The sequence below is a fragment of the Monodelphis domestica genome, chromosome 4, assembly GCF_027887165.1.
Source record: "Monodelphis domestica isolate mMonDom1 chromosome 4, mMonDom1.pri, whole genome shotgun sequence".
In the NCBI taxonomy this organism is placed as follows: domain Eukaryota; kingdom Metazoa; phylum Chordata; class Mammalia; order Didelphimorphia; family Didelphidae; genus Monodelphis; species Monodelphis domestica.
Window position 1 is genome coordinate 436,863,190 of NC_077230.1, and position 27,296 is coordinate 436,890,485.

The window sequence follows — 27,296 nt, forward strand, 5'->3', positions numbered from 1 at the left end:
TCAGTGTACAAGGGCATGAAAACATTTCAAACAAATGTAGAAAAGCAGAAATAACAAATGCAATTTTTTCAGACCATAATGCTATAAAAATTATAATTAGTAAGGGTTCATGGAGAGATATATTTAAAATTGATTAGAAACTAAATAATCTAATTCTCAAAAACTGGTGGGTCAAAGAACAAATCATAGAAACAATCATGGATTTCACTGAAGAGAATGATAATGAGGAGACAACATATCAAAATCTATGAGATATAGCTAAAGCAATACTCAGGGGGAAATTTGTAAGCCTGAGTGCTTAAATCAACAAAATAGAGGAAAAGGAGATCAACGAATTGGGCATGCAACTAAAAAAAAAAACTAGAATAAGAACAAATTAAAAATCCATAGTCAAAGACTAAATTGGAAATCCTAAAAACCAAAGGAGAAATTAATAAAACTGAAAGTAAAAACTATTGAATTAATAAATAGGATTAGAAGCTGGTTCTTTTGAAGAAAAAAAAACAATAAATAAAACAAAGGATTGGTTAATTTGATTTTTAAATAAAGAAAGAAGAGAATCAAATTGCCAGTATCAAAAATAGAAAGGGTGATCTCACTTCTAATGAAGAGGAAATTAGGAAAATTGATGAATGTTTACAAAAATATGAATTGCCTAGATTAACAAAGGAGGAAATAGAATACTTAAATAATCCCATCTCAGAAAAAGAAGTTGAATAAGCCATCAAGAAACTCCCTAAGGGAAAAAAAAACCCAGGACCAGATGGATGCATAAGTGAATTCCATCAAACATTTAAAGAGCTTTTAATACCAATACTACACAAACTATTTGACAAAATAAGCAAAGAAGGAGTCTTACCAAATTCTTTTTATGACACAAATATAGGATTGATACCTAAACCAGCAAGACCAAAAACAGAGAAAGAAAAAATTATAGACCAGTCTCCTTAATGAACACAAATGCAAAAAATCTCAAATAAAATACTAGCAAAATGTCTATGGCAATATATCATAAGAACTATTTACTAGGACCAGATGGGATTTCTACCAGGAATGCTTTAATGGTTTAATTTAATTTAATGGTTTAATATTAAGAAAACCATCAGCATAATTGACCATATCAATAATCAAACTAACAGAAATCATATGATTATCTCAATAGATGCAGAAAAAGCCTTTAACAAAATACATCACCCATTCCTATTGAAAACACTGGAAAGCACAGGAATAAAAGGGCTTTTCCTCAAAAAAATTGAATAGTATTTATTTAAAACCATCAGCAAGTATCATCTGCAATGGGGATGTTAGAAGCCTTCCCAATAAGATTGTGAGTTTAGCAAGGATGCCCATTATTACCACTATTATTTAATATTATACTAGAACTGCTAGTTAAAGCAATTAGAGAAGAAAAAAGAAAATTAAGGGATTAAAGTAGGTAATGAGGAAACTAAAGGGTTACTCTTTGCAGATGATTGATGGTACACTTTAAGAATCTCATAAAATAAATTTTAAATCTAGTGGAAATAATAACTTTAGCGGAGTTGCAGGATAAAAAAAATAAACCCACATAAAATCATTTCCATTTCTATATATTTTCCACAAAACTCAGCAACAACCATTAGAAAGTGAAACTCCATTTAAAATCACTCTAGACAATATAAAATATTCAAGAATCTATCTGCCAAGACAAACACGGGAATTCTATGAAAACATTTATAAAACACTTTTCACACAAACAAAACTAGATCTAAACAATTGGAAAAAACATTAATTGCTCATGGGTAGGCCAAGCTAATATGACAAAAATAACAATTCTAGCTAAATTAATTTACTTATTCAGTGTTATACCTATCAAACTACCAAAAAAAAACTATTTTTTAGAACTAGGAAAAAATAATAGCAAAATTCATCTTGAAAAACAAAAGATCAAGAATATCAAGGGAACTAATGAAAAAAATGTGATGGATGGTGACCTAGCAGTACCAGATCTCAAACTGTACTATAATCCAGTGATCATCAAAGCAAGCTGATACTTGCTAAGAGATAGAAGTGTTGACCAATGGAATAGATTGGGAGAAATGACCTCAGCGATCTAGTGTTTGATAAACCCAAAGATCCTAGCTTTGGGGATAAGAATTCACTGTTCAAAGAGAACTGCTGGGAAAATTGGAAAACAGTGTGACAAAAATTAGTTTTCTATCAATATTCACACCTTATACCAAGATAAATTCAAAATGGTTATATGATTTAACTATAAAGATTGATATTATAAATAAATTAGATGAATGTAAAATAGTTTGCCTGCCATGTCTATGAAGAATGGAAGAATTTAAGACCAAACAAGAGATAGAGAACATTACAAGATGTAAAATGAAAATTTTTGATTACATTAAATTTAAAAGGTTTTGTACAAACAAAACCAATGCAAACAAGATTAGAAGGGAAGCAACAAACTGGGGGAAAAACTTTATAACAAATTTCTCTGATAAAAGTCTAATTTCTCAAATATATAATGAGCTAAGCTAAATTCATAAGAAAAGAAGTTACACAATTGACAAATGGTCAAGGGATATGAATAGGCAGTTTTCAGACGAAGAAATCAAAGTGATCAATAATCCTATGGAAAAAATGTTCTAAATCCCTCTTGATTAGAGAAATACAAATAAAAACGATTCTAAGGGAGCACCTCACAGGTGGCAGTGTAGTCAATATGACAGTAAAGGAAAATAATAAATGTAGGAGGCTTGTGGCAAAATTGGGACACTAATACATTGCTGGTAGAGTTGTGAATTGATGCAACTATTCTGGAAGGAAAGTTGGAATTATGCCCAAAGGGCTTTAAAAGAATTCATGCTCTTTGATCTAGCCATACCACTGCTAGGTCTGTATCCCAAAGAGATTTTTTAAAAAGTGGGAATGGATAGCTGTGCTTTTTGTGTTGGAAAAAAAAAATGGAAACTGGGGGGGGATGTCTCTTGATTGGGGAATGGCTGAACAAATTGTGGTGTCTGATGGTGATGGAATGCTATTGTGCTGTAAGGTATGATGAACTGCTGGATTTCTCTAAGAACTGGAAAGACCCTCCATAAACTGATGCAGAGCAAAATGAGCAGAACAAGGAGAACATTGTACACAGTAAGAGCCGTATTTGTGGGACCATCAAATGTGATGGGCTTTGCTACTAGCAGCAATACGATGATTCCGGACAACGCTGAGGAACTTAAGAAGAATGCTCTCCATCTCCAGAGAAAGAACTTTTGAAGTGGGAATGCAGAAGAAAACTTCTCATTTATCCCTTGTCTCTTTGGGTATGTGATTTGGGGTTCTGGTTTTAGATGTCGTCTGGAATAAATATCGCGCGTTCATGCGTGTGTAATTCTGCCCCGTGTGCCGGGGGACAAGTAGGTGTCCCCATCGGCTCGCCGGTGCCTGCCTCGACTCCCACCGGCTAAGCTTCCCCTGGGAAAATGCTTTCTGGTGCTTCTCTCTGCCCGGCCGCCACGCTGTTTCCTTCTTGTTTGGAGACCAGGATTGCCTCCCTGGGAAGGAGGAGGATGCCGGGGGCCAGCCAGGCATCTCCCTTGGTGTGGAGGTCGAGGCCCTGCGTGTGAGTGGAGGAAAGTGCGCGCGCAAGCACCCAGACACACAGGGTCCGTCCCGGGCCTCAGGGGCTCGTGCACACACACGCGCACACACACGCGTGCACGCGGAAGCACCCAGACACACAGGGTCCGTCCGGAGCCTCTGGGCTGGGCGGGGGAGGCTCTTGGGACCAGGAAGGCTCTCCAGTGGGCTGGCGGGGAGCAGGACCTGCGGCTGAGGTCGGTCTTCCCTGCTGCCAGCCGCCCTTCCGCGGGGCCTCCTGTCCCCCGGGTATGCCAGGGGCAGCTCTCCGTCTCCAAGGCGGCTCTCTGCGCTTCTCCCGGCCCTGCCAGCCCCCTCCCCCCACCTCTCCCCCAGCATCAGGAGGGCTCTGAGCCGGGGGTCGCCGGGGCTCTTCTGCCTCCTGAGTCTGTGGAAGGAAGGGAGGACGGAGGGGAGCAAAGAGGACACTTAGAGAAGCTGGACGGCTTCTTCTTGTGCGGAAAAGCTCCCTCTCAGCCCGAGGCTCCCGGCTGCCCTCCCCGCTGGCGGAGTCTCTCCCCTGAGGGCAGGGCCAGGAGCTCCTCGGAAGCCTCCTTCCTGGAACCCGCCTCCCTCCCCAGCTGAGCCTGGAGCCAGAAGGAGGGGCCCCGGCGAGGGCGGGCCTCCCCACCTCCGTGACCCACGTGACCAGCTGAGACTCGGGCGCTCTCCTGCCTCGGGGCACACAAGGCTCCGGGTCTCCCCAAATCCCTTCCCTTCACCGTTTCTTCGGGCAGGCTGAGGAGCCTTCAGCAAGTCCCTCCGCTGTGCCAGGCACTGTGCTACTCCCAGGGTGCCAAGGAAGGCAGTAGGAGCAGGCCCTGCCCTCCAGGGGGCCATCGGGGGAGAGTCAGCCTGAGGCTGCTGGCAGCTCTAGTAGCTTTACTACGCCCGAGAAGTGCGAGTGAAGAGAGGCTCGAGGAGGAGAGAGGGAGAGGCGGGGCGTGACCGCCTGGACAGGCCGCAGGCATCCCTCGGGCCCGCCTTCCAGGCACTATTCCCCACCCCTCGGTACCTGGGACAGCTCCTCGCTCTTTGGAGATTGCCTGTCTCAAGCGGGAGGAAGCTTGGCCCGGAGCCAACTGCAGGCCATCCAAGGGACTAGCCTGGGACGTCGCCAGAAGAGGAAGGCTGCGCCGATATCTCCATTCGGGGCTCCTCGGACCCGTGAAGCGACTCTGCCCATCGCACTGCCTGACCTTCGCCCTAACGCTAGAGTGCGTGGTTGGCAGCCCACAGAACAAAGGACCTGAAGGGACTGAGCAATGGGGATGCCGCCCCCCCCCAGACCAGCTCCCCCACTCCCCAATATCGCTAAGCCTTCAAAGCAAAACACATTAATGGAGTATGGGTGTCACCTGAAGGAAAACCCTTGCTCCCTAGAAGTTTCTATAACCAAATTTGCCAATCTATTTATAAAAATGGTCATTTTGGCACCCAGGGCATCGTGGACTCTGTTAAGAGAGTATGGATAGCCCCCGGTATAACTACTGTAGCCTCTAAAGTATGTTCAGCCTGCTCTACCTGCCGGGCATATAACCAACATGCATATCGTGGAAAAGCCTTTGGTGGGCGTCCTCTGGCTTACACACCTTTTGAGTACCTGCAGATAGATTTTATAACAATGCCAAAGGCTGGACAACATAAATTTTGTCTGGTCATAGAAGACCAACTGACCAGATGGCCAGAAGCACTGATCAAGTCCAGACTTAGATTAAAAAAAAAAAACAACTTACACCCAAGCCTGAGGAATGCAAGGAGGTGGGCTGGATTTCCTTTTTATTTGCACAGGAACAGCTGAAGATGTGGCCCAAAGAGACTCCGGTATATGTGTAGGTATTTCAAAGGTGGGAGGCTCTTTTGCCTCCTGGCTCTCTGAGAGAAGTACAGGGAGTAAATTTAAGGATTCCTCAGCCACTTCCAAGGACATGAAGCACATTATTGTGGCTTGTAATTTGAATAGTAGATCTCTCCCCAGCAAATTTGTGGGGGATCCAGGCATTAAAAGAAAAGAATGTTCAACAGTTAGGGGTCCCATGCATACCATGTGAGGAGAAAGTTTCGGAACCTTTAACGGTTTTCCTGATACACCTACTACATTTAGGGAGCCAATAGAATCACACTTTCCATCTCGTTTGCTTACTAAAACTGACCTAGATGCTCCAGTGTCCAAAAGAATGAATCTTGATATTCCCACATCTCTAACTTTTCACTTTCCTTTTCTGTCAAAATAGCCAATTTAATCAATATGGGTTGGGTCTGATGGACTTATTAAAACGTACATTTTTCTAAAATGATCAGAGGTAGCTGAGTAGCTCAGTGGATGGAGAGCCAGGCTGAGAGATGGGAGGTCCTAGGTTCAAATCTGGCCTGAGACACTTCCCAGCTGTGTGACCTTGGGCAAGTGACTTAACCTCTATTGCTGAGCCCTTACCACTCTTCTGCCTTGGAACCAATTCATATTATTGATTCCAAGATGGAAGGTAAGGGTTTAGACAAACAAACAAGAAACCTAATGAATGTACTGAAGTTGTATGAATTTTCCTCAGGAGCAGGGTGATCATTATTATTATTTTTAAACCCTTACCTTTCATCTTGTATTCCATCTTGAGTATTAATTCCAAGGCAGAAGAATGGCAAGGGTGAGGCAATGGGGGTTAAGTGACTTGCCCAGGTTCACACAGCTGGGAAGTGACTGAGGCCAGATTTTGAACTGAGGACCTCTTGTCTCCAGGCCTGGCTCTCAAATCACCGAGATACCCAGCTGCCCCATCATTCATTAGATTTTTCTACACTATGAATCCTCTGATATGAAGTAAGAGATTTGATCTCTGGCTGAAAGCCTTCATACATGGAATCCACCTGGAATAGGTCTGTTCAGAAGACATTTGCTTATACTCAAAAGCTCTGGACTCTCCATTTCAATGTCTTTCTTCATTCATGACATTAATAAGATGTCTATTTGTAAATCTTGAAATCTCTCAGACTTGTGAATGTTAAAAATTTCCCCATCGGGGAATTCTTAATTGGAACAAATTCCCTACTGAGAAACATTCCCCATTTTGATGTGAGAACTCGCCAGGATCAGAAATGGGAGGACCTCCACTCCAACTGTACTTAAGACTGCTTTAGGAGAGAAAACTCCTTGCTAAACAAAGAAAGTACTTGGACCCATGCTTATATTAAGGCAAGGAGTTCTTTGAGCCAGGCCTGTTTTTAGAATTGATAAAATGGGATGCTAGGTACCTAAAAGGGTCAGGCAAGTTTTCTCTTGATGAGATTAGTTGACTCAGCTGTGTTTTCTCTCCTTCAGACTTACTGAGAAGATTGGTCGACACAGCAGCATTTTTTCTGATTCAGACTTACTGAGGAGATTGGTCGACTTAGCAGGAATTTAGATGGGCAGTCCTTTGGAAAGCGTCTACAGTGATTGGTAGATGTAGGGACTTAGGGGAGGTGACATGGGAGAAAAACCCCTATATAAGAAAAAGCAGAATCTCTTGAGGAGATATCCTTTTGGAGAAATCCTTTTGGAGGATCTCTGATGAGGATCGCTTGGGAAGAATCTCTTGCGAGAGGTCTGGAGAAGGGAAGCTCTTGGAGGACAATCTCTAAGGAGGTCTAGCTGGAGCTCTCTCTGGTGAAGTCAGCTGAGATGGAGCTGGCCTGGTGTCACTAGAATCCTTGTTTAGGCAGACCTTGTGGTGAGTGTTAAAAGACTGACTGACTGATTCTCTCTCTTAAGACTCAGGTCTAGGCCATATTGGCTTGAGGCCCTTCATAATTATTCCTTTCCTACTCTTTCTCTCTTTCTCTAATTCCTCATTATATTATTAATTAAAAATCTCTACAAAACCGAGTTGACTTGGGTATTTGAATAATTGGGAATATTTCCCTGGCGACCACCTTATATTTGATTTAAAAACCAAGACACTGTAGTGAAACATATTTTCTGTGGTCAAATTTACTCACCCTCTCTTATATCTATCACAATTTATATCTTCCACTATTTTAATCACTACGGTTTAAAACCTCAACCATTTTAAATCTCACATATTGAAAGGAAATCTTGGTTGGGAATAAGAAATGTTTGATGCCTGAAGGCCTTACCACATCCATCATATTCCCAAAGTTTCTCTCTAGTGTGGATCCACTTATATCAAATAAGCTAAGAGTGACAACTATAAGGTCAGCCTCACTCACAAGGTTTCTCTCCATTGCAGATTTTCTGACATGACAGTACTGGAATTTTATGTGAAAGCCTAGACAAATTATTAACATTTAAAAAAATTTCTCTTCCAATATGTATGCTCTGATGTGTAGCAAGAGAGAACTTCTATGTAAACCCTTTCCACACTGTTTACATTCATGTGTGAAGGGGAAGTTGAGGGGACCTTGAAAACTTCAAAGTTTTCCTTTAACCATTATTAATGAGAGAACAGGGAAACCATCACTTAAGATGCAATGCTTTATTGAGAGAAAGAAAATGTGGAACACTATCTAAAATCATTGTTGTAAGACAAATACGCCCAAAATTCACAGGAAAAAATCCCTTATTTATAGAAGAATGCTGATATAATCAAGCCTCTCTGAAGTGCTTATAACATTTTTACAATGGTTGAAATCCAAAAATAAAGGACAGGAATATGAAGTTGAATAGCTTTACAATGGATACAAAGAATAGTTTCACAGTGGATACATTTAAGCAAGTTAACATTTTAAAGAAATGATCAGGAAGTTGGAGTCAGATACCAAAAGTTCTTCAGAATGGGTTATCTGGAGGTTCCAACCATTGGGCATGACTACCAGGGGGAAGCCTTTGATTCAATGGGAAGGACTTCTAAGACAAAAAAAGGGTACTTAAGGGTTTAAATATTTACAGGCTGTAAAGATTTCTTCCTGTAAGAAGGGTGGAGAATGGAGTAATCTTCTCTAGAAGGGAGATTAATGGGAAGAGACTTGAAGGAGGGAAATGCAGGGACACCAGCTTTACTAACTTAGATGTCAACAACTATTACTTTGAGAATAACACATTAATTTTTCACTCAACAAAAAAAGGTTTCCCTCCAAAATGGATTCTCTGATGCTTAGCAAGAGAGTCCCTCTGTGTGAAAGCCTTTTCACACTGCTTACATTCATAAGGTTTCTCTCCAGAGTGAATTCTCTGATGTCTGGCAAGATTTCCCCTCTGTGTGAAAGCCTTTCCACACTGTTTGCATTCAAATGGTTTTTCTCCAGTGTGGATTGTCTGATGTCTGGCAAGGTTTCCCCTCTCTGTGAAAGCTTTTCCACACTGTTTACATTCATAAAGGTTCTCTCCAGAGTGGATTCTTTGATGTACAGCAAGAGAGCCCCTCTGTGTGAAAGCCTTTTCACACTGTTTACATTCATAAGGTTTCTCTCCAGAATGGATTCTCTGATGTCTGGCAAGATTTCCCCCCTGTGTGAAAGCCTTTCCACACAGTTTACATTCATAAGGTTTCTCTCCAGTGTGGATTGTCTGGTGTCTGGCAAGACTGCCCCTCTCTGTGAAAGTCTTTCCACACTGTTTACATTCATAAAGGTTCTCTCCAGAGTGGATTCTCTGATGTGCAGCAAGACGGCTCCTCCTTGTGAAAGTCTTTCCACATTGTTTACATTCATAAGGTTTCTCTCCAGTGTGGATTCTCTGATGTTCAGCAAGAGAGACCATCCATGTGAAAGCCTTTCTACATTGTTTACATTCATAAGGTTTCTCTCCAGTGTGGATTCTCTGATGTGCAGCAAGAGAGGTCTTCCATATAAACACCTTTCCATGCTGCTTACATTCATAAGGTTTCTCTCCAGAGTGGATTCTCCGATGTGTAGCAAGATGCCCCCTCTGTGTGAAAGCCTTTTCACACTGTTTACATTCACAAGATTTCTCTCCAGTGTGGATTCCCTGATGTCTGGGAAGATGGTACCTACTCATGAAAGCCTTTCCACATTGCTTACATTCATAAGGTTTCTTTCCAGAGTGGATTATCTGCTGTCTGGAAAGATGGTACCTACTTGGGAAAGCCTTTCCACGTTGTTTACATTCATAAGGTTTCTCTCTAGTGTGGATTGTTTGATGTCTAGCAAGATGCCCCCTCTGTGTGAAAGCCTTTCCACAATGTTTACATCCATAAGGTTTCTCTCCGGTGTGAATTCTCTGATGTCTGGCAAGAGAGACCTTCCATGTGAAAGTCTTTCTACATTGTTTACATTCATAATGTTTCTCTCCTGTGTGAATGCTCTGATGTGCAGCAAGAGAGATCTTCCATGTAAAAGCCTTTCCACACTGTTTACATTCATAAGGTTTCTCTCCAGTGTGAATTCTCTGATGTGCAGCAAGATTGCCCCTCATTGTGAAAGCCTTTCCACAATGTTTACAGTCATAAGGTTTCTCTCCAGACTGGATTATTAGATGTGAACCAAGATCAGACTTCTGACTAAAGGGTCTCCCATCTTTATCACTCACAGAAATCATCTCTACACGTTTCCTTTTTGGATGTCTAATGAGGTCTAAACCCAAACCAAAGTCCATTCCCCCTAGGTTACCTTCATACATGGACATTTCCAGAATTTTCTCAGGTGACTGAACAAGCCCTACTTCTTCAGGAAAGCATTTTCTGTATTCATTATCCTGACAACAGTCATTTCCTGTAGCCAATTTTGTATACTGATTTAGTAGTGAATGTTGGCTGCAGTTCTCTGCTGCAGTCTCATCACATTCACAATCACCCTTTGAATTTTTATTTACCTTGATATTAGAATCACAGATTTCTCTTAAAATGAAGTCATGGGCCTCCTCACTCATACATCTTTGGGGACCACATCTATCCATGAAAAGACTCAACTTTGTAAACATCTTCACTTCAGAAGTAGTCTCTGATTCTGAAGAAAACAAATAATGATATAAACACAGAAGGAAGGAGAACATGAACATACACACACAGAAATATAAGTTCTTTCCTCTGATGGGAGAAAGTAAACTAATATTTATACTATTTCCACAGGCAAAAAGGAGTTTTCCAACTTAAAAAGCAGAACCAGTCTTTGGATACACCATTTCGACATATCTGCAAGATGGCTGATTTTAGAGAGACTTTCACATACAATAATTATGAAACCTCACAATGGACCTGGGACACTGGCAGACCCAAGATTCTCATCATAGTTTGTAACTCAGGTCATGAGTAAAGAATGGAGGAATGATTTGACCAACTTCCTGGCAGATAGATTACAACTCAAACCTTGTGCCTCAGCATGATTTGTCCACAGTATTAGACAGTCTTTCTCCATTGCCCTTTCTATCTTTCCTAAAAATTCATGCTTCAATTATTCTTATAATTTTGTGAATCTCAGGTAACCTTCCAGATATTCTGTTCTCATCATTTTGGAGGCAGGATCACATGGTCATTCTTGGTAAATTTTATATGCTAAACTGAGAAACAACTTTACTCTTTTTAACTCTCATGCAGCAATTTAAAAAGTGGAATATGTTTTCTTCTTTTCCCTACAGATGCAAAGATATTATGCCATTTAGTGCAGACGTACTAAATATTCATCTTATTTTATGATCTACCATATAGTTTATCTCATACTCTCTACTGAGTCGATCATCCATCTCTCAGGAAATGAACAGCATGCTTCAATGATGGTCCTCAAGCCCCCAAGTATAGGACTCCCTTCACTAAAAAAACTAAAAGTCTTTCGGAATAATACTCTTTATACACCTGTTTTCATCTCACTCACCTGGACAAGAGCTCCTTGGGTCTTTTTGCTCTAGCTGCCATGGTGCTTCCCCTTGCTGAAAACAGGAGATAAAATTTTCTCTAAGAACTGGAAGTCCTGGATATAAGAAGAAAGGATTCAGTAGAGAAAAAATTTTAAATGGTCTTCTTAATGGAAAGGGGGCATGCAAATAAGGCCTACAGAACAGTTTCTGGTGAATTCGCTGTTGGGACCACATCTATCCTCTGCCCAGGATGGCAGAGATCATGGAAACCATTTGCAACAGAAAATTCCATCTTTAATTACCTCTTCTAATAGAAGGATAGACACATTCCACAACCTTCATTATCTAAAAATTAAAGGTAGCTGGTGGGTAAATGAGGTAAAAGATCATAATGTGGGAGTCAGAAGAACAAATTTAATCCATTCTCAGAGAGATGATAAGTGGGTGCTCCTGGGCAAGTTATTTAACCTCTTTTTGCTTCAGTTGCCTCAACTATGAATTGAGGACAATAAGAATATCAAATTCACAGGGATGTTGTGAAATTAATGATAATTATGAACTCCTTTACACAGTAACAGACATAGAGCAAGTATTTTGAAATGCTTATTTCCTTCCATTCCATTCCTATCATGTGGCCTGAAATTTGAGGAAAGAATGAAGGAGGAATATGGATAAACTTGCTAGAGTAGGCAGAATTAGGGGCTATGAGCTATAGTTTTATACTTCTTTTTAAATTTCATTTCCATATTGTTTGTTTATTATTTTTAAAACCCTTACCTTCCATCTTGGAATCAATACTGTGTATTGGTTCTAAGGCAGAAGAGTGGCAAAGGCTAGGCAATGGGGGTTAAGTAACTTGCCCAGGGTCACACAGCTAGGAAATGTCTGAGGTCAGATTTGAAACTAGGACCTCCCACCTCTAGGCCCAACTCTCAATTCACTGAGCTACCCAGATTCCCCCTATATTGTTTATTTATTATTTTAAAATATTTTTCCATGTTTATATATTTATCTTTCTTTCCCTCCTCTCCCTTTCCCTAACTCCCATAAGCATTTTCAATGGGTTATACGAATGTTTTCACTTATACCTATTTCCATATTATTCATTTTTGCAATGAAACCCAAATTACCAAATTATATATCCATATAAATAAATGATGAGTCATTTGTTATTCTTCTATGTTTCTACTCCCACAGTTTCTCTTGATGTGGAAAGCATTCTTTCTCATAAGCCCCTTGGGATTGTCTTGTATTAGCAAAATCCATTACATTGTATTATTCCACAATGTTTCACTTTCTGTAGATAATGTTCGCTTGGTTCTGCTCATTTCACTCTGCATCAGTTCCTGGAGGTTCTCCCAGTTCATATAGAAATTCTCCAACTCAGCATTCCTTATAGCACAGTAGTATTCCATTACCATCATATACCACAATTTTTTCAGCAATTCCCCAATCGAGTGAAACCCTTTCAAGTTCCAATTTTTTGCCACCACAAAGAGCATGGCTATGAATACTTTTGTACAAACATTTTTCCTTATTATCTCTTTAGGGTACAAACCTAGTAGTGGTATTGCTGTATCAAAGGGGTTGCATTCTTTTAAGGCTCTTTGGGCATAATTCCAAATTCCTTCCAGAATGGCAGGATCAATTCACAACTCCACCAGCAATGCATGAGTGTCCCGATTTTGCCACAACCCCTCCAACATTTATTATTTTCCTTTACTGTCATATTGGTCAATCTACTATGTTGAGGTGAGATCATATCCCCAAAGCTGGGATCTTTGGGTTTATCAAACACTATGTTGCTGAGGTCATTTAACCAAAGTCTATTCCACTGATCCATCCTTCTATCTCTTAACCAATACCATACTGTGTTGATGATCACCGCTTTAAAGTGCAGTTTAAGATCTGGTACTGTTGGGCCTCCATCCTCCACTTTTTTTTTTCATTAGTTCCCTTGATATTCTGGATCTTTTGTTCTTCCAAATGAACTTTATTATAATTTTTTCTAATTCTATAAAAAGTGTTTTGGTATGAAAATGACCAAATAAAATAATGTTTAAAAGGTAAAAAATAAAAATAAAAAATGTTTTGGTAGTTTGATAGGTATAGCACTGAATAAGTAAATTAGTTGAAGTAGTACTGTCATTTTTATTATATTAGTTTATCCTCTCCATGGACAATTAATGTTTTTCCAATTGTTTAGATCTAGTTTTATTTCTGTGAAATTTGCTTTATAGTTGTATTCATATAATTCCTGAGTTTCTCTTGGCAAACAGATTGCCAAATATGTTATATTATCTGGAGTGATTTTAAATGGAGTTTCTCTTTCTAACCCTTGCTGCTGATTCTTATTGGAAATAAATAGAAATGCTGTTGTTTTATGGGCATTTATTTGGTATCCTGCAACTTTGCTAAAATTATTAATAATTTCCACTAGATTTTTAGTTGATTTTCACAAGTTCTCTAGGTATACTATCATATCATCTGCAAAGAGTAATAGTTTAGTTTCCTCATTGCCTACTTTAATCCCTTTGATTTCTTTCTCTTCTCTAATCACTACAGCTAGTGTTTCTAGTACAATATTAAATAACAGTGATGATAATGGGCATCCTTGCTTCACTCTTGATCTTACTAGGAAGGCTGTCAACTTATCGCTATTACAGATGATAATTGGTGATGATTTTAAATGAATGCTATTCATTATTCTGAGGAAAGGTCCTTATGTTCCTATATTTTCTAGTATTTTTAATGGAAATGGATGTTGTATTTTGTCAAAGGCTTTTTCTGCATCTATTAAGATAATCATGTGATTTCTGCTATTTGTTTATTAGTCAATTATGTGGTTATATTGTTTATTTTTTTAAGTGAATAACCATATAAAATCACAACCTCAAAACAAAAACCCAAATCAACAACTGTGAGTGAGAAAAGACCCCTACCCCTTATACAATTATTAGATTATAATGTTAGTAGTAGTCTTAAGATAATCGTAATTGTAATTCCAAGATAATAAGTCATGATTTTAGAAAGCTTTTCCTGAACAATTTATCAAAGTTTTAAACTGCTTTAGCATAAGCCTTAGAGTCAGCCCCACCCTTCGGGGCTGATATATCATGCACCCTAACTTGTGATCAGGTATACACCACTAGCTTTGACTTTAGTTCCATAACCAGATATGGTATTATCCACCACCACCCACCCTTATCTGGAGTAGGCCCAGAGAACATCCTTCTCCCTCTGAAAACCACCAAGTGATTCTTAGGTCATGGTCAGAACATTTCTTTCACCAAATAAGGGTTTCTTCCTAGTTGACCTAACCAATGAACAGCATTTCTGGGTGTCTTTATCCTTTGAAGGGCATGACTATTCTTATTTGTAGCATATCAGGCATGTTAGCATCTGGGAAGTATGATTGATGTTTAGATATTGTATCATATATATTCACTTACCAGATACATGGTCAGATCAGTTAATGATCATTGTATATACAGTCCAAAGGGCAAGAGAATTCCTGAGCCACCACAAAGGCCTAGCTCTCACCTTATCAAACCACATTCCTTTGAAAGGCGCATGACAGGTAAATCTCCACCTCTTTGATCTTGTCATTGTCAATTCAACCAATGTTAAGACTTCTGCCCCGTTACATATTCATTGATCACCTCCCAGTCCACATTCCTAAAACCTCCAATAAATACTGGGGGAAAAGCGCGAATCTCTCACTTACTTCTCTGGATCTTCGGAGTCTCTCTGTCCTAACTTTTTCCTGCTGATCCTCGAGATGCTGTCGCCCCAATGCTTCCTATTAATGTTCAGACTTTCTTGTCTATAGGAGGCATTAGGGAGTTCTTATTCCCCATGTGTTTTCTCATTTCTCATGTTTCCTTTAAATTAATTATCCAAGGGGAACATTAAGGAGATAGCGCCTCTCCCCATATCTTTTAACTGGTTGTTTCTGAGTCTTTATTATTCACCTATTTCCTTCAGTCTCCCTTCTGCTTCTCAAATTATTATCCACAGGTAAAATTATATAACAACCGCAGGCAGGTCATTATATTATTCTATTTTTATACTTGTATGGAAAACTTGGCTATTTCTTTGTGTAAGAATTTAAAATTTAGGTTTTGATGTCAATATGATAGTTCTCAAGTAATATTGTGGTTGCCTATTTAAAAATATTACAGCTTAAGTCAAAATGACTTTTAGCAGCTTTATTTACAGAGGTGGAAAGAGTGAAAGTTGAAAAATGTAGATAAAGAGACTGATTCTAACAAGCCTACCAGCCCTTCTCCTGAGAAGCCAAGCTCAGGCCCAGCAGGGCTTCCACAAGACTCTGTCTCCATGTGGATTTTCCTGTTAATCCTCAACCAGAAGTTCCAGTAGTGTCTTCAGCCAGGGTTCCACCGATGCAATGGCTCCTCCAAAGCCAAGGCAGGACTCTCTGGAACCAATCTCTCCAAAAGCCAGGAAAGGAAGGCCAGCCACTCCCTCAGCAAGCCAATCACAGGATCCAGGGAAAAAGTCTCCTCCTTCAGTCCGGCTCACCAATTCAGCCTCCAAAGAGGAACTCCAAAAGAGAAGAAATTCAAAGGAGAAGACTCTTGGACAAGAAGTTCAAGACTTTTTATAGTTCTTTTTCCACTTGACTTCTTGTGCCTTCCCTACTTCATGGGAACCAATTGCATTCTTTCAATTTGGCTAACACTGCCCAGAGGCAGGGCAGTGGCCTCTGGAGTTGTCACCCACTGTAGCAAGTGACTTGTGAACTCTCATATTTAGTGATTGCAAAGGTACTAAGTAGGGGTAATGAAGTTTTTGAATGATTAACTTAAAAATTGATGATTAATAGACAAAGAGAGTTTGATTCACTCTTCACATTTGGGTTATAAAAGAAGTTCTCTCCCAATGCACAGGATTTTCTGATATTAATCAGGAGTCCAGCTTTGTTGGAGGATTTGGCCCTCTTCCAATAAACCTAAATAACTTCCTGGCTTGGAAAATCTGACTGAATTGATCTAAATTACAAACTTGTTTTTAAGGAAATTCAGTGACACAACTGGAAAATTATATTGGATCATTGTATTGCTGAGAATATCCAAGTTTATCACAGTTGATCATTCCACAATATTACTGTTACTGTACACAATGTTTTCCTGGTTCTGCTTTTTTCACTCTATCAGTTCATGGAGGTCTTTCCAGCTCTTTCTGAAATCATCCTGGTCATCATTTCTCATAGCACAATAGTATTCCATCACCATCACATACCACAATTTGTTCAGCCATTTGTCAACTGACAGCATCCCCTCAATTTCCAATTCTTTGCCACAACCAAAAGACTAGTTACAAATATTTTTCCTACAAGTAAGTCCTTCCCCTTTTTTTCTGGTCTCTTTGGGGAACAGACTTAGTAGTGGTATTACTGGATCAAAAGGGGTATATCATTTCATAACCCTTTTGGAGTTATTCCAAATTGCCCTCCAGAATGGATGCATCAGTTGACAACTCTACCAGCAATGCATTAAGTGTCCAAATTTTGCTGCACCCCCTCCAATCTTTCTCACTTTCCTTTACTGTCATACTGGCCAATCAGGTTGGGCTGAGATGGTACCTCAGAGTTCCATTCATTTACTTCTCTAATCAAGAGAGATTTAGAACATTTTTTCATATGCTTAGTGGCAGCTTTGATGTCTTCATCTGAAAACTGCTTATTCATAACCTTTGACCCTTTGTCAATTTGGGAATGACTTGGATCCTTATTCATTTGACTTTTTTTTATATAATGAAAAGCACGAGGAGGAGAACTCAAGACAGAGATCAGCACTTTGGCTTTTTTAATCATTGACAAAGGCTTAAAATCGTATACATTTGGCTTGGAATGAAGACATTCCCTTAAAGGCAGATTTAGAGTTAACAGAGGAAATGGTCCTTACCCACAGAGAGTAGATTCTGCACATTCTCCAGCATGACTTCCGTGTACAGCTCTTTCTGAGAATGATCCAAGAGGCGCCACTCCTCCCGGGTGAAGTCCACAGCCACATCCTTGAATGTTATTGACCCCTAAACCAGCAAAAGTCACAAGTCTTAGAGCTAAACCTTCAGAATTCATTTAGTACAACCCTCATTCACTGTCTGGAGGACACTGAAGCACATAAAAGATTTACCCAAACTACTAACCTTGAAGAGTGTCAGAGCCAGCACTGGAGATCAAGCAGAGCCCAATGGAATACTGACAAAGTCATTTTTTTGTGTCTGAAGTGAAAATCATATTGGAAGAGTAAAACCTGGAAAAGTGTCTTACTCTGAAATACTTTTCCCTATGGAATCAGGAAGATGGGAAGTGCTGTCTTAATGAGGTGGGAGATTCTGTGGAAGAGAAAGAGAGGAGGTGATCTGAAATTCCTCCTCATCCTAAGTGTCAGAATTGATTTGGGAACATTTTTTTGAAGTTTCTAAGAAAGGAGCATGTACTGTGTATCCTAGTGGGGAAATATTACCAATGATTAATGAGGAGAAAACAAAGAAAAAGGAATTCTCTACTTCATTTCCTAAAAGGCTGAAATACTCTTCTTCAGATGAAAGAGTTAAAGAGGATTCCATAGAGTTATGTGGGATCTGATACTGGCTTTAGCTAAGTTAAGAATCAGAGTCTTACAGAAAGAAGAGTAAGCAAGATGAGGAAAGGAAGGGGTGTTCAAGTTTTTAAAATATAACACTTTATTAACTGGGGTTGGAAACTGAGCTAATTCAAAAGACACTGACAGGGTAATGAGTGGAATTCTCAAGAGACAGAATTTCTTCATTTTAAATAATTTATTGACTGGTTATTTAATGTAGTCGATTGACTCTTTACAAAATATAAAAGAAAGAAAAACAGTAGTTCTCTCCTCTAGCACAGGTCTTTTGTTTGTCTGTCTGTCTCTCACATTATATATGATGTGAGACAGATATGCATTTCCCTGGTGAGCTCAAAACTCAGTCCCTCCCTCCCTTGGACTTCCCCTGACACCTGAGATTCATAAATAACCATTGAGGGGGGCCTTAGCAGACCTCAACTCCTCCATCATTACTTCATCACAGGAGAAGCAGCTCCTTGTCCATACAAGGAAAGTGTCAGCCCAAGTTTTCCCCAGCCTTGTGGCTGGCCTAGCACACTCTCAGAATGTACCAAGGTTCACCAAGGCCTGCCAGGGCTGCCCTTAATCCTTTTAGCTGAATAAAAAAAAGGAGGTGCCCCCTTAGTTTCATAACTTGGGATGAAGGGGACAGCAAATCTGTAGCTCTAACCTTAGCCAGGCAAAAGGAAGTTTATTTCAATAAAATACCACAATTTAATATTAATATTCAAAAACAGTTCATTTATGAGAAACAAAAGATCTAAGCCTAGCCCTGTAACTATGGAAACGTGGGGATCAAGGGTCAAGAGAAGCTAAGAGGCTGACTGAGGAATAACTGACAAGGCAGTGGCCGGATCGGAAAATAACGTGCCTTTTGCTAGGGCTCTTCTACTTTCTCATGTGCTCCATGGAAAACACAGGACATACTTGATACTGGAAACTCTTCCATTTCACCCCTTCTTGGCCCACTCCCTATTTTCCAGCCTGGAATGCCCCATGGACATCTAGGGGAGGAATAGTCAGAGGAAAGGCTGCGAGTTTCCAAGCATGGGAAGACGATTCCTCAGACCCTTGTTACATTCTAGAAACCTGAAACCCTATGGGGGACATTCCACTGTTCTCTACAGCCATCCGGGGGGCTATTCCACCCCCTGCAATGGCTTTTTCCATCCATCCCCATGACTGCATTATATGTAACATCCTTCAATAGACACCTTTATGTAGCCATTCTTTGGGTCAGAACCAGCATTCTCTCTCCCACAACAGTAGCAGGGGCAGAGAGCAGCCCCTGCAGCCAGGTCTGGAGGCGGAATTACTCCTGACATATTATATGATGGACATCCGGAGTTCAGGCAGGAAAGATAAAGCCCAGTGCAAAAGGCAGCCACCAGAAACAGGGGCAGCAAAAGCTCCTCACTCCACCAGAGCCAGAAGCAGAAGGCAGAAGGGTTTCAGGCCTGAAGGAAAGCAGAGAAATCTGGGCTCCGAGAAGAATGCAGGAAGGCAGACAGCTTCTTGTTCAGAACTTGTCTACTCTGGTTGGGTCCTGGCAGCCCCCAGTGCCCCACCTCTGACATCTCAAGATCTTGGCTGTCCTCCAGTGGCGCCCAAGGCCGGGACCTCAGGGCCCTGCCAGCCTCTCCAGCCCAAGCTCTGCCCTATGCTATTTGCAATGCCACTGGCACCAGAGTGAGCCCTCTTCAGGCTAGACTCCTCCCAGGCAACTAAAGCACCCCAGGGCTTGGTATTCCATCTGGGCAGCCACCTGCAAGGCTGGTCCCCCTGGCAGCTTCCTTCTCTCTGTTCTGGTCAAAGACGTCACTTAAAGGCATCAAGCCAGGAATCAGAGTTGGCATCACAGGCAGAATTCTTGGAAATGCCCTCCCAGTGGGGCGAAACCCCTCTCCCTCGATGATCTCCTTCAACTCCTTCTACGTGCCAAAGGACAACCCGTCTTCAGTTGCTAGGTCTGAGGCAAAGAAATGGTCCTCTAAATAATCCCCAGAAGGCAGGACGGAGATAAAATGGCACAAGGGCATCCGGTTCAGGGACGTCATCCAGAAGGGGCTGCTTAGGGGCAGGCCCTGGGACCAAAGCCCTCTTCTGTAAAAATGGATTGGAATCCAGGACTTCAATCCCCACAAGCCTTTGCTCCACTTCCCCAGAATGTCTTGTAATCTCACCTGGGCTGAGATCGAGAAGGGATTCAACCTGATTGCAAAGGCTTTTGAGCTCTTTTGGACTTCCGTTTTGGGGCAGATGTGGCTCTTTCCATAATGTAGGTGAGGTCTTGTCTAGGCCTCTGGCCTAAGCATGTGTTTTTTCTTACTTATATATTCTTAAATTCTCAACCTTTAATAAACCTCATAAAAGATAATACTCCTTGCAGAGAGAAACTAATTTCTACCTTCCTCAACTTCCCTAAATTTTAATCTTTACAGTTGGCAACCACTAGATTGGATGAAAACTTCTCAAAATTTTTAGCCTAGATAATGATTTTTTTAAGCCACATTTCTCCAAGATGCTTTTTAGAAAACCATCTTGATCAGCTCCTGCCTGCGGCCATCTCCGGATCCTGCTTCTGCTCCTGGCTTCTCACCTGGTGCCCGAGCTCCTGGCCCTGTTTGTCTACGCTCCGGCTCCCGGCCCTGCCCACCCCACGGTCTTTCTCTCGCTCACCTGGCCCACCTGATTCAACCAAGATTGCAATCACCTGGTGACCTGCCTGCCCAACAAACCTAGTTCCTTGGAGCAGATCTCTTGGGACTCATTTCTATCAGCTGGTAACAAAATGGGGGTATTGGTTCCACGTGGGCGGCCTGGGCTCCACGTGGACTGGGCAGGAGGAGGGATTGTAGCAGGGGAGAGAGAAAGGGAGAGGAGAAGAAACAGATTTTTCAAACAGAAACTTAATAGCAATGGGCTGTTTAAAAGGATACCTTTTGACTTTTCTGGCAATTTCATTGACTTCACCTGCCTGTCAGGGAGCAGATTCAGCCCAAAGATTCAACTTTAACTTTGAAGGAGAAAATGGGTGGCCCAGCGAACTGGGAGCCAGGCACAGAGACGGGAGGTCTCTAGTTGAAATCTGGCCTGAAATACTTCATGGCCGTGTAGCCCGGAGCAGATCGCTCAGACACCATTGCCTAGCCCTTACCACTCTGCCTTCGGACAATAGACATTTAAATGGATAATTAATTAAAAGAAAACAAAAAAAACATGCCTAAGGAACTTTAAAGACTGGAGGTTATGATTTTAAGGCATTTCAGACTCCAATGGTTTATAAAAATCTCTGTATTCTATTGTATTTTTTGTTTAAGGTTTAACTTTGTGATTTTAAGTTCATATATTACTGGATTCAATATTCTGTTACACTGGGTTGATTGAATTTATTTTGAATATACTGAGTTTTAAAAATTCTGTTGTTTTTCCCCTATAACTACTGAACAAATATTATTGTAATTAAGCCCATATTTTTTTAAAAAACAGCTTTTTTCTATTTTTCACTTTGTAAATTATCACAGAGGATGGATGGACTTCTGAACTGGTTATAATTGCTATAACAACCTTGGAAAATTTAATATGCTAAATATCTCAAATGATTTTAAGGGTTTTTTAAATATGATTTTTGGAATTTTTTTCTTAACAATCTCTGGTTATTTTGCCTGCCCCTACCACGAGGTAAGGCTCTTTACAGTAGCTGAAGTGAAATATATTTTATAACCCCCAACCTTCCCACATTTCTAAATATGTGAATGGAAGTTGGGGCAGTTAATCTCAGGGCATTTGTAACCCTAAAAAGCCTCCAAAAAAGGAGCACCCCTTTATTTATACTCTTCAGCTCATTACTTTACTTCCACCAGAATGATATATAGATTTCTTGATTATGTTCTTAACCCAAGATGAGTTTTACTTTGTTTTAAAAAACATGTTTGAATACCAAGGTTGAAAGATTGCTACGTTTGTAAAAATTGTGACAAATATCCATCAATTCATAGGTTTTTTTAAATGTCATACAGCAACTTATGTGAAATATGAAAGTGTGTTTGTTTGCTATTGTAATTAATTGGGCTATTGAGAATTTTGGGGATATTGATATCTACATATTTGTACTACTGTTCAATTCATGTGTCATACTCACAGTAGAGCATGGCCAGATATTAAGAGGAAATGGATCTCATTTTTGGTGAGAAAGCCTTGCATTTTCTACATTTTTGAATTTTTTAAAGTCTTTTATTATATTTTTCTTGCATGTGCAATATACTATTTCAGTGTTTTTTTTCCTCTCCTTTTTTATATTTCAAGCACATGTCACCAGCATTAAGATTTTCTTTAACTTTTTGATTTTGCAGTACTACAAGGTTAAGATACATTTGCTAATGCATGCCCTAAAAAGCTTGTGACTATAAAAAACGATGCCACTAATTATTTAAATAAATTATGGGACTTTGCTTAATGATTCTGTCTGATTCCAGGACAAGAGATACACACAAGAGCCATTTCATAGGGCCAAAGAAAGGCCAATCTAGGATGGATTGATGCACTTCTAGGCCAATACAAAGGTCTTGAACCTAGTGTGAAGACTCGAGGTTACTATGTTTAACATGTGTTAAGACATAGGCTTTCCTTGTGTCCACGCTCACTCTGAAAATAACCACAGACGAGTATCCCGGAAACCTTGGCTCATAATCTGGTCCCGTTTTCTGCCTTTCATAGTGTGGTACCTTTCTGTAGTCCTGGCTATTGACTGGGTAAATGCATCATTACTTAGATCATTTTGATTGGGCCCTGATTGAAGGACCTGTTATAGATTTATTTTTCTTTTTACTTGGAATTTTACACATAAGACTTTCATAGTCTATATTTTCATCCAGAAATTTTTCTTTTCTTTTTGATTTTTCTGATATCTTTTTAATATCTCTTGCCAATTGATTCATATACCTCATACCTCAGCCATGCATCCCTAAGTGATCCTTTTTTTTTTCCTCAATCACCCTCTTAACTGGGGGGGGGGGGGAATGTAAAAAATATCATTATTTAAATTGCAAAGTTTAAATTCCTTTTGAGAAGAATTTTAGGTAAAGAAGATGCTACCTCTCTGAATCCAGAACTGAACTGTTGGAGAAGCCACCATGAAGAAGCCTCCAGACCACAAGTGCACAAAAATGAACTTTGGGTGTGGTTGATGAACATTTATTTGTATGTATACTTTCATGCCAAAGGGGACTGCCCCCTAACTGGCTTTCTGTCAATGCATCCAGTAATTATTGGTTTTATTTTTTTTCTCTTATCCTCAAATTATTGTAATATTTAAATTGATTATGTTTTTATGATCCTTTGGGGAAGGACTTCTTCCCAGAGGATCAAACGGGGGGGAGGGGGGGGATGTAATCCAGGATGGAATCCAGGACTTCAATCCCCACAAGCCTTTGCCCCACTTCCCCAGAATGCCTTGTAATCTCACCTGGGCCGAGATCGAAAAGGGATTTAACCTGATTGCAAAGGCTTTTGAGCTCTTTTGGACTTCCGTTTTGGGGCAGATGTGGCTCTTTCCATAATGTAGGTGAGGTCTTGTCTAGGCCTCTGGCTTAGGCACGTGTTTTTTCTTACTTGTATATTCTTAAATTCTCAACCTTTAATAAACCTCATAAAATATAATACTCCTTGCAGAGAGAAACTAATTTCTACCTGCCTCAGTCTCCCCTAAATTTTAACTGTTACACTTCCCTTCCCCTTCCCAGCGAGACCGGCAGCACCCCCAATGCCGGCACCTGTCCAAACCCCAGGATCTTCTGTCGGGCCTAGACAAAGGACACCCATCCCTAACCGGCAGGCTGAGAACTTCCAAGGCTCCCACCCCCGACAGCTGTAAAAAGGAATTCTTTAACTTCTTTCATTGAACAGGGACCTGCAGGGCCTCTTACCCTAGACATGTGGAGGGATTAGGCAGCCCACAGAGACAGGAAGCAGGCACGGGGAGCCCCTGCCCAGCCAGCGGGAGGTGCAGGTCAGCAGTTAAGCTGGCAGTTGGGGGTCAGTTGTGGGCAGTTCAGGTTGGCAGTTGGGGGCAGGTGGCTGCTGGGAGGGAGCTGGGTGTTGGGGCTTGGTTGCTGGCAGTGGGGGTCGGCGTTTCTCTGAAGGTGGGCCCGAGCTTACCCAGAGGGCTTTGGGCTTTGGCCTTAGAGGGCTTTGGCCTCTGGGATGTCCAGGGAGCAGCAGTCTGTCTCTGAGGCCAGGAGCGGCTCACAGTTGGGCTGCCACAGAATTGGGCCTGAAGGAAGGAGGGAGGGAGTGCTGGCTGTCCATGACTGCAGGCGTTTCTCCACAGAGCCCAGGGGAGGAGGCCTGGTGTGCCAGGCAGAAGGCCCTGGCCTGAGAAGACAGAGGAGGGTTGGCAGCAATTGCAGGCCTTCATTAGGAATTGTGGGTATGTTTGTAGGCCACCACGTGGGTGATCTCTTTCCTCTTCTCTAGATTTCCTCCTTTCCCATCTCTTTTCCTTCAGCTGAATTGTTCACTGTTAAAAGCTGCTCGAAGTCTTCTTTCCTCTGGCTCGAAGGGATGCAGGAGATGTCCAGCTCTGCTCTACTCTCAGGAAAGCTGAAAGGACTAGAAGCTGCTCTCGTAGTCTGTCAAAAGGCCCATTTGAACCCTTACGGGGCCATCCAAGCCACTGGACACAAGTACGCCAACGCCGACCGAGAAGAGGCAACAGTTACCTCCTCCCAGACGCCCCCAAAAGGGTGCCCCCTTCTCCGCCCAGGTAGAGATCCCGAGCTATCTACGGGGTACAGGCTCCCCCCTCGCCCCTGCCTGCATCCCAGCTCCAGTCACCCTCCAGGTGTGCCTTTTCCCTCCCCCTCCCCACCCTTCCCCCCAGGAAGCCCTGCCGTACCTCCTCACTAGAGTCTCATTAGTCTGGGCTCGGACCCCGTCAGCAAATCTGATAAGAGTGGGGTGATGGGGGGGGGGGTGTCCAGGACCCACGTATGAGTCTCTAGAGACGTCACCGTGATCACAATTTCCAGAAGGAGTGAGACCCCGGCAGGACCCTAACTGTGGAGCAGACATCCATTAGAAGAGTAGCACGTGGGCTGCAGGGTTGGAAGGGATGGAGGCTGCACTTAGGATATTAAACCAATTTGGGGGCAGCTGGGTAGCTCAGTGCATGGAGAGCCAGGCCTAGAGATGGAGGCCCTGGGTTCAAATTTGACCTCAGACACTTCCCAGCTGGGTGACCCTGGAAGAGTCCTTACTGCTCTTCTGCCTTGGAAGCAATACACAGTGTTGATTGTAAGACACAAGGCGAGGATTAAAAATAAATACATAAAAGCCAATTCATGACATCAAAGGCTTCTGCTCAAGGAATAAGCCGTGTCCTCCTCTGGGGAGGCTGAAGGCCCTGCAGGAGGAGCCGGGCTCCCTGGGAATGGCGGGACTCGCTGGCCTGAGGAGGTCCAGGAGACAAGCTCAGCCTGTCTGGGGGCCCTTCGAGCCTGGGAGGATTTAGGCCAACCTCGAGCTCCCGGAGGACTCCGGCCCAGACAGGCTCCTCCGGCCTCCGGAGGGAGTCTGGGAGCTCTGCAGGACTCCATCCATTCTCTCCTCTTACCTTGTGCTGGTCTCGATCAAGGCTCCGACTCTGACCAAAGCCCTCTGCCCGCCTGCCTGCTGCCCTCCTTTGCACCCTGCAGCCTGGAATGACCCGTCAGATACCCGCAAACACCTGCCCCGGCTCTGGGCACCCTTCCTGGGGGGGGGGACATGCAGCTGCCACTGACCACAGGTGAACTCTGGCTCTTCAGCCCCGAACTACAGCCCAGAGACGTCTCTGATCCTCACAATGTTTTTACTGTCTAATGAGGCCCAAAGGCCTGGCGGGGGCTGACCCACTGCCTGACCCAGGAAGCAGCCCTGCCCACTCCCCCCCCTCCCCCCCCCCCCCCCCCCCCCCGCAAGTCCTCTAGTCCGGAGGAGGAGCCTGGCTGGAGCCCTTCTCGGCAGCCCTTCCAGCACTTTCCTCCGGCTGCACTCACCTGGGAAGGGGACCTCGGGGTCCCGGGGGCCATTCCTCTGGCTGTGGGCTCTCTGCGGGGCCACCCTGGGGTGCTTCAGGGGGTGGCAGCCCCGAGGGGGGAGACGTCCTCGGTGTGTGTCTAGGGGGAAAGAAGGGGAGGGCTCAGAGGGGCTCCCAGGCCTTCCCTGGCCTCAGGGGGGAACAAGGAGCCTCAGGCTGGGAAGGGCCTTGAACCGGCCGGGAAGAAGCCCCGCCCCCTCTGGTGCCATCTTTGGCTTCCTTCCATTCCGAAGCTGCACGGGCTGGATTGGGGGAGACTGCAGGGGGGAGGGGTTCCTGGGGAACGGAGGGCATCGGGTTGGGGCATTTCCTCAGGGCCGCGATCGGGGGTCCTTCTTTGGCACGTGGGCAGATGAATCCCCCAAAGCCCCGGACCAGGTTCCGGTAGGCTGCTTCCTCCCTGGCGAGTTCTTGGCTGAACTTCGCCTTTCGGGAAGAGCCTGGACCAGCCCCGCCCCCTCCTGTGTCCGCCACCCCTCCCCCAGCGGCCTCCGGTCTCCGGTGTGGAAAGCCCCGCCATGGCTCCTGCTCTAGACAGAGCCATGCACTTCCGCGCTGGCCCTTTTCTGTAGTCCTTTAAGGTGATGGACAGACATAGAATCACACGGAGGAAGCCCCTTCCGCACCACAAGCAGTTCCACTGGGGCCCGGGGCTCCTGCCCCGCCTCTTTTGTTGCACATGCGCACATTGCCTCCCCAAACTCCCAAGCTGGGTAACCCGGAACTGGTCCACCCGGGTCTTCCCGCTCCCCAAAAGTTAGGGAGCAAAAAGCTGAGAAGGCAGGGTGCCAGGGCTGCGCCTGCGCATTGAGTCCCTCCCCTTCCCCTCTCACCCAGAAATGGTCCAAGAGCAGCAGGAGCTGAGACTGCCCAAAGGAGATTCCCAGCATGCTTTGGGGCTGCCATAGTGGGAGGTGCCAAGACTTGGGTGACATCATAACACAGGCATTCTGGGAAATGGAGTTCTCCTGCTTTGGACCCTGGGTTAAGCCTCCTGGTGGGGGAGGGGTCATAAAGGAAATGTTCCCCAACCTGGGGGGCTGCAGCCTTCTCCCCTCTCCCCACTTTCCCTCCAGCCCTGCCTTCCTGCTGCTTCTTTACACTGAAGGCTGCCTCAGACTAGAACCGGGCACACAGCAGGTGCTAATAACCACCTGTTGATCAATAAATGGTTTCATTCTCTTTCTGGCCTCAGGAGGGGGTGCTTCTTCTGATAGATTCCACCTTCTGATAGAGAAGG

At 42.9% G+C, this 27,296-nt stretch overlaps 1 protein-coding gene and 1 long non-coding RNA gene across 8 annotated transcripts; one reads left to right on the plus strand and one right to left on the minus strand.

Annotated features, from left to right (window-relative positions):
• Window positions 1-8,078: 8,078 nt before the first annotated feature.
• LOC103092432 (zinc finger protein 260-like) lies at window positions 8,079-26,988 on the minus strand. 7 transcript variants are annotated; one of them, XM_056796482.1, is made up of 7 exons: window positions 26,016-26,865; window positions 24,875-25,729; window positions 23,904-24,608; window positions 17,540-17,728; window positions 17,296-17,422; window positions 11,383-11,478; window positions 8,079-10,521 (listed from the first exon to the last, which is right to left on the minus strand). In XM_056796482.1, exons 5-7 carry the CDS (start codon window positions 17,327-17,329, stop codon window positions 8,666-8,668), a joined length of 1,986 nt encoding a protein of 661 aa, XP_056652460.1. In that variant the 5' UTR covers window positions 17,330-17,422; window positions 17,540-17,728; window positions 23,904-24,608; window positions 24,875-25,729; window positions 26,016-26,865; the 3' UTR covers window positions 8,079-8,665. The 7 variants fall into 7 exon arrangements, with proteins under 7 accessions (XP_056652460.1, XP_056652458.1, XP_056652457.1 ...); XM_056796480.1 differs by lacking the exon at window positions 17,540-17,728 and having other exon boundaries at window positions 26,016-26,135; window positions 26,683-26,697; XM_056796479.1 differs by lacking the exon at window positions 17,540-17,728 and having other exon boundaries at window positions 24,875-25,035.
• LOC130453981 (uncharacterized) lies at window positions 23,330-25,316 on the plus strand. Its single transcript, XR_008911670.1, has 2 exons — window positions 23,330-23,542; window positions 23,721-25,316. It is a non-coding gene; the product is annotated as an uncharacterized LOC130453981 (long non-coding RNA).
• Window positions 26,989-27,296: the final 308 nt, after the last annotated feature.

What these genes read in the sequence shown, in the direction of transcription:
- LOC103092432 (XM_056796477.1), bottom strand. Translation starts at nt 26,048, where the DNA reads ATGGCCCCCGGGACCCCGAGGTCCCCTTCCCAG. An exon ending in CCCCGAGGTCCCCTTCCCAG is followed by an intron (nt 17,423 to 26,015) that starts GTGAGTGCAGCC and finishes TTGCTGGTTTAG; the next exon opens with GGGTCAATAACATTCAAGGA. An exon ending in GCAGAATCTACTCTCTGTGG is followed by an intron (nt 11,479 to 17,295) that starts GTAAGGACCATT and finishes TCTTATATCCAG; the next exon opens with GACTTCCAGTTCTTAGAGAA.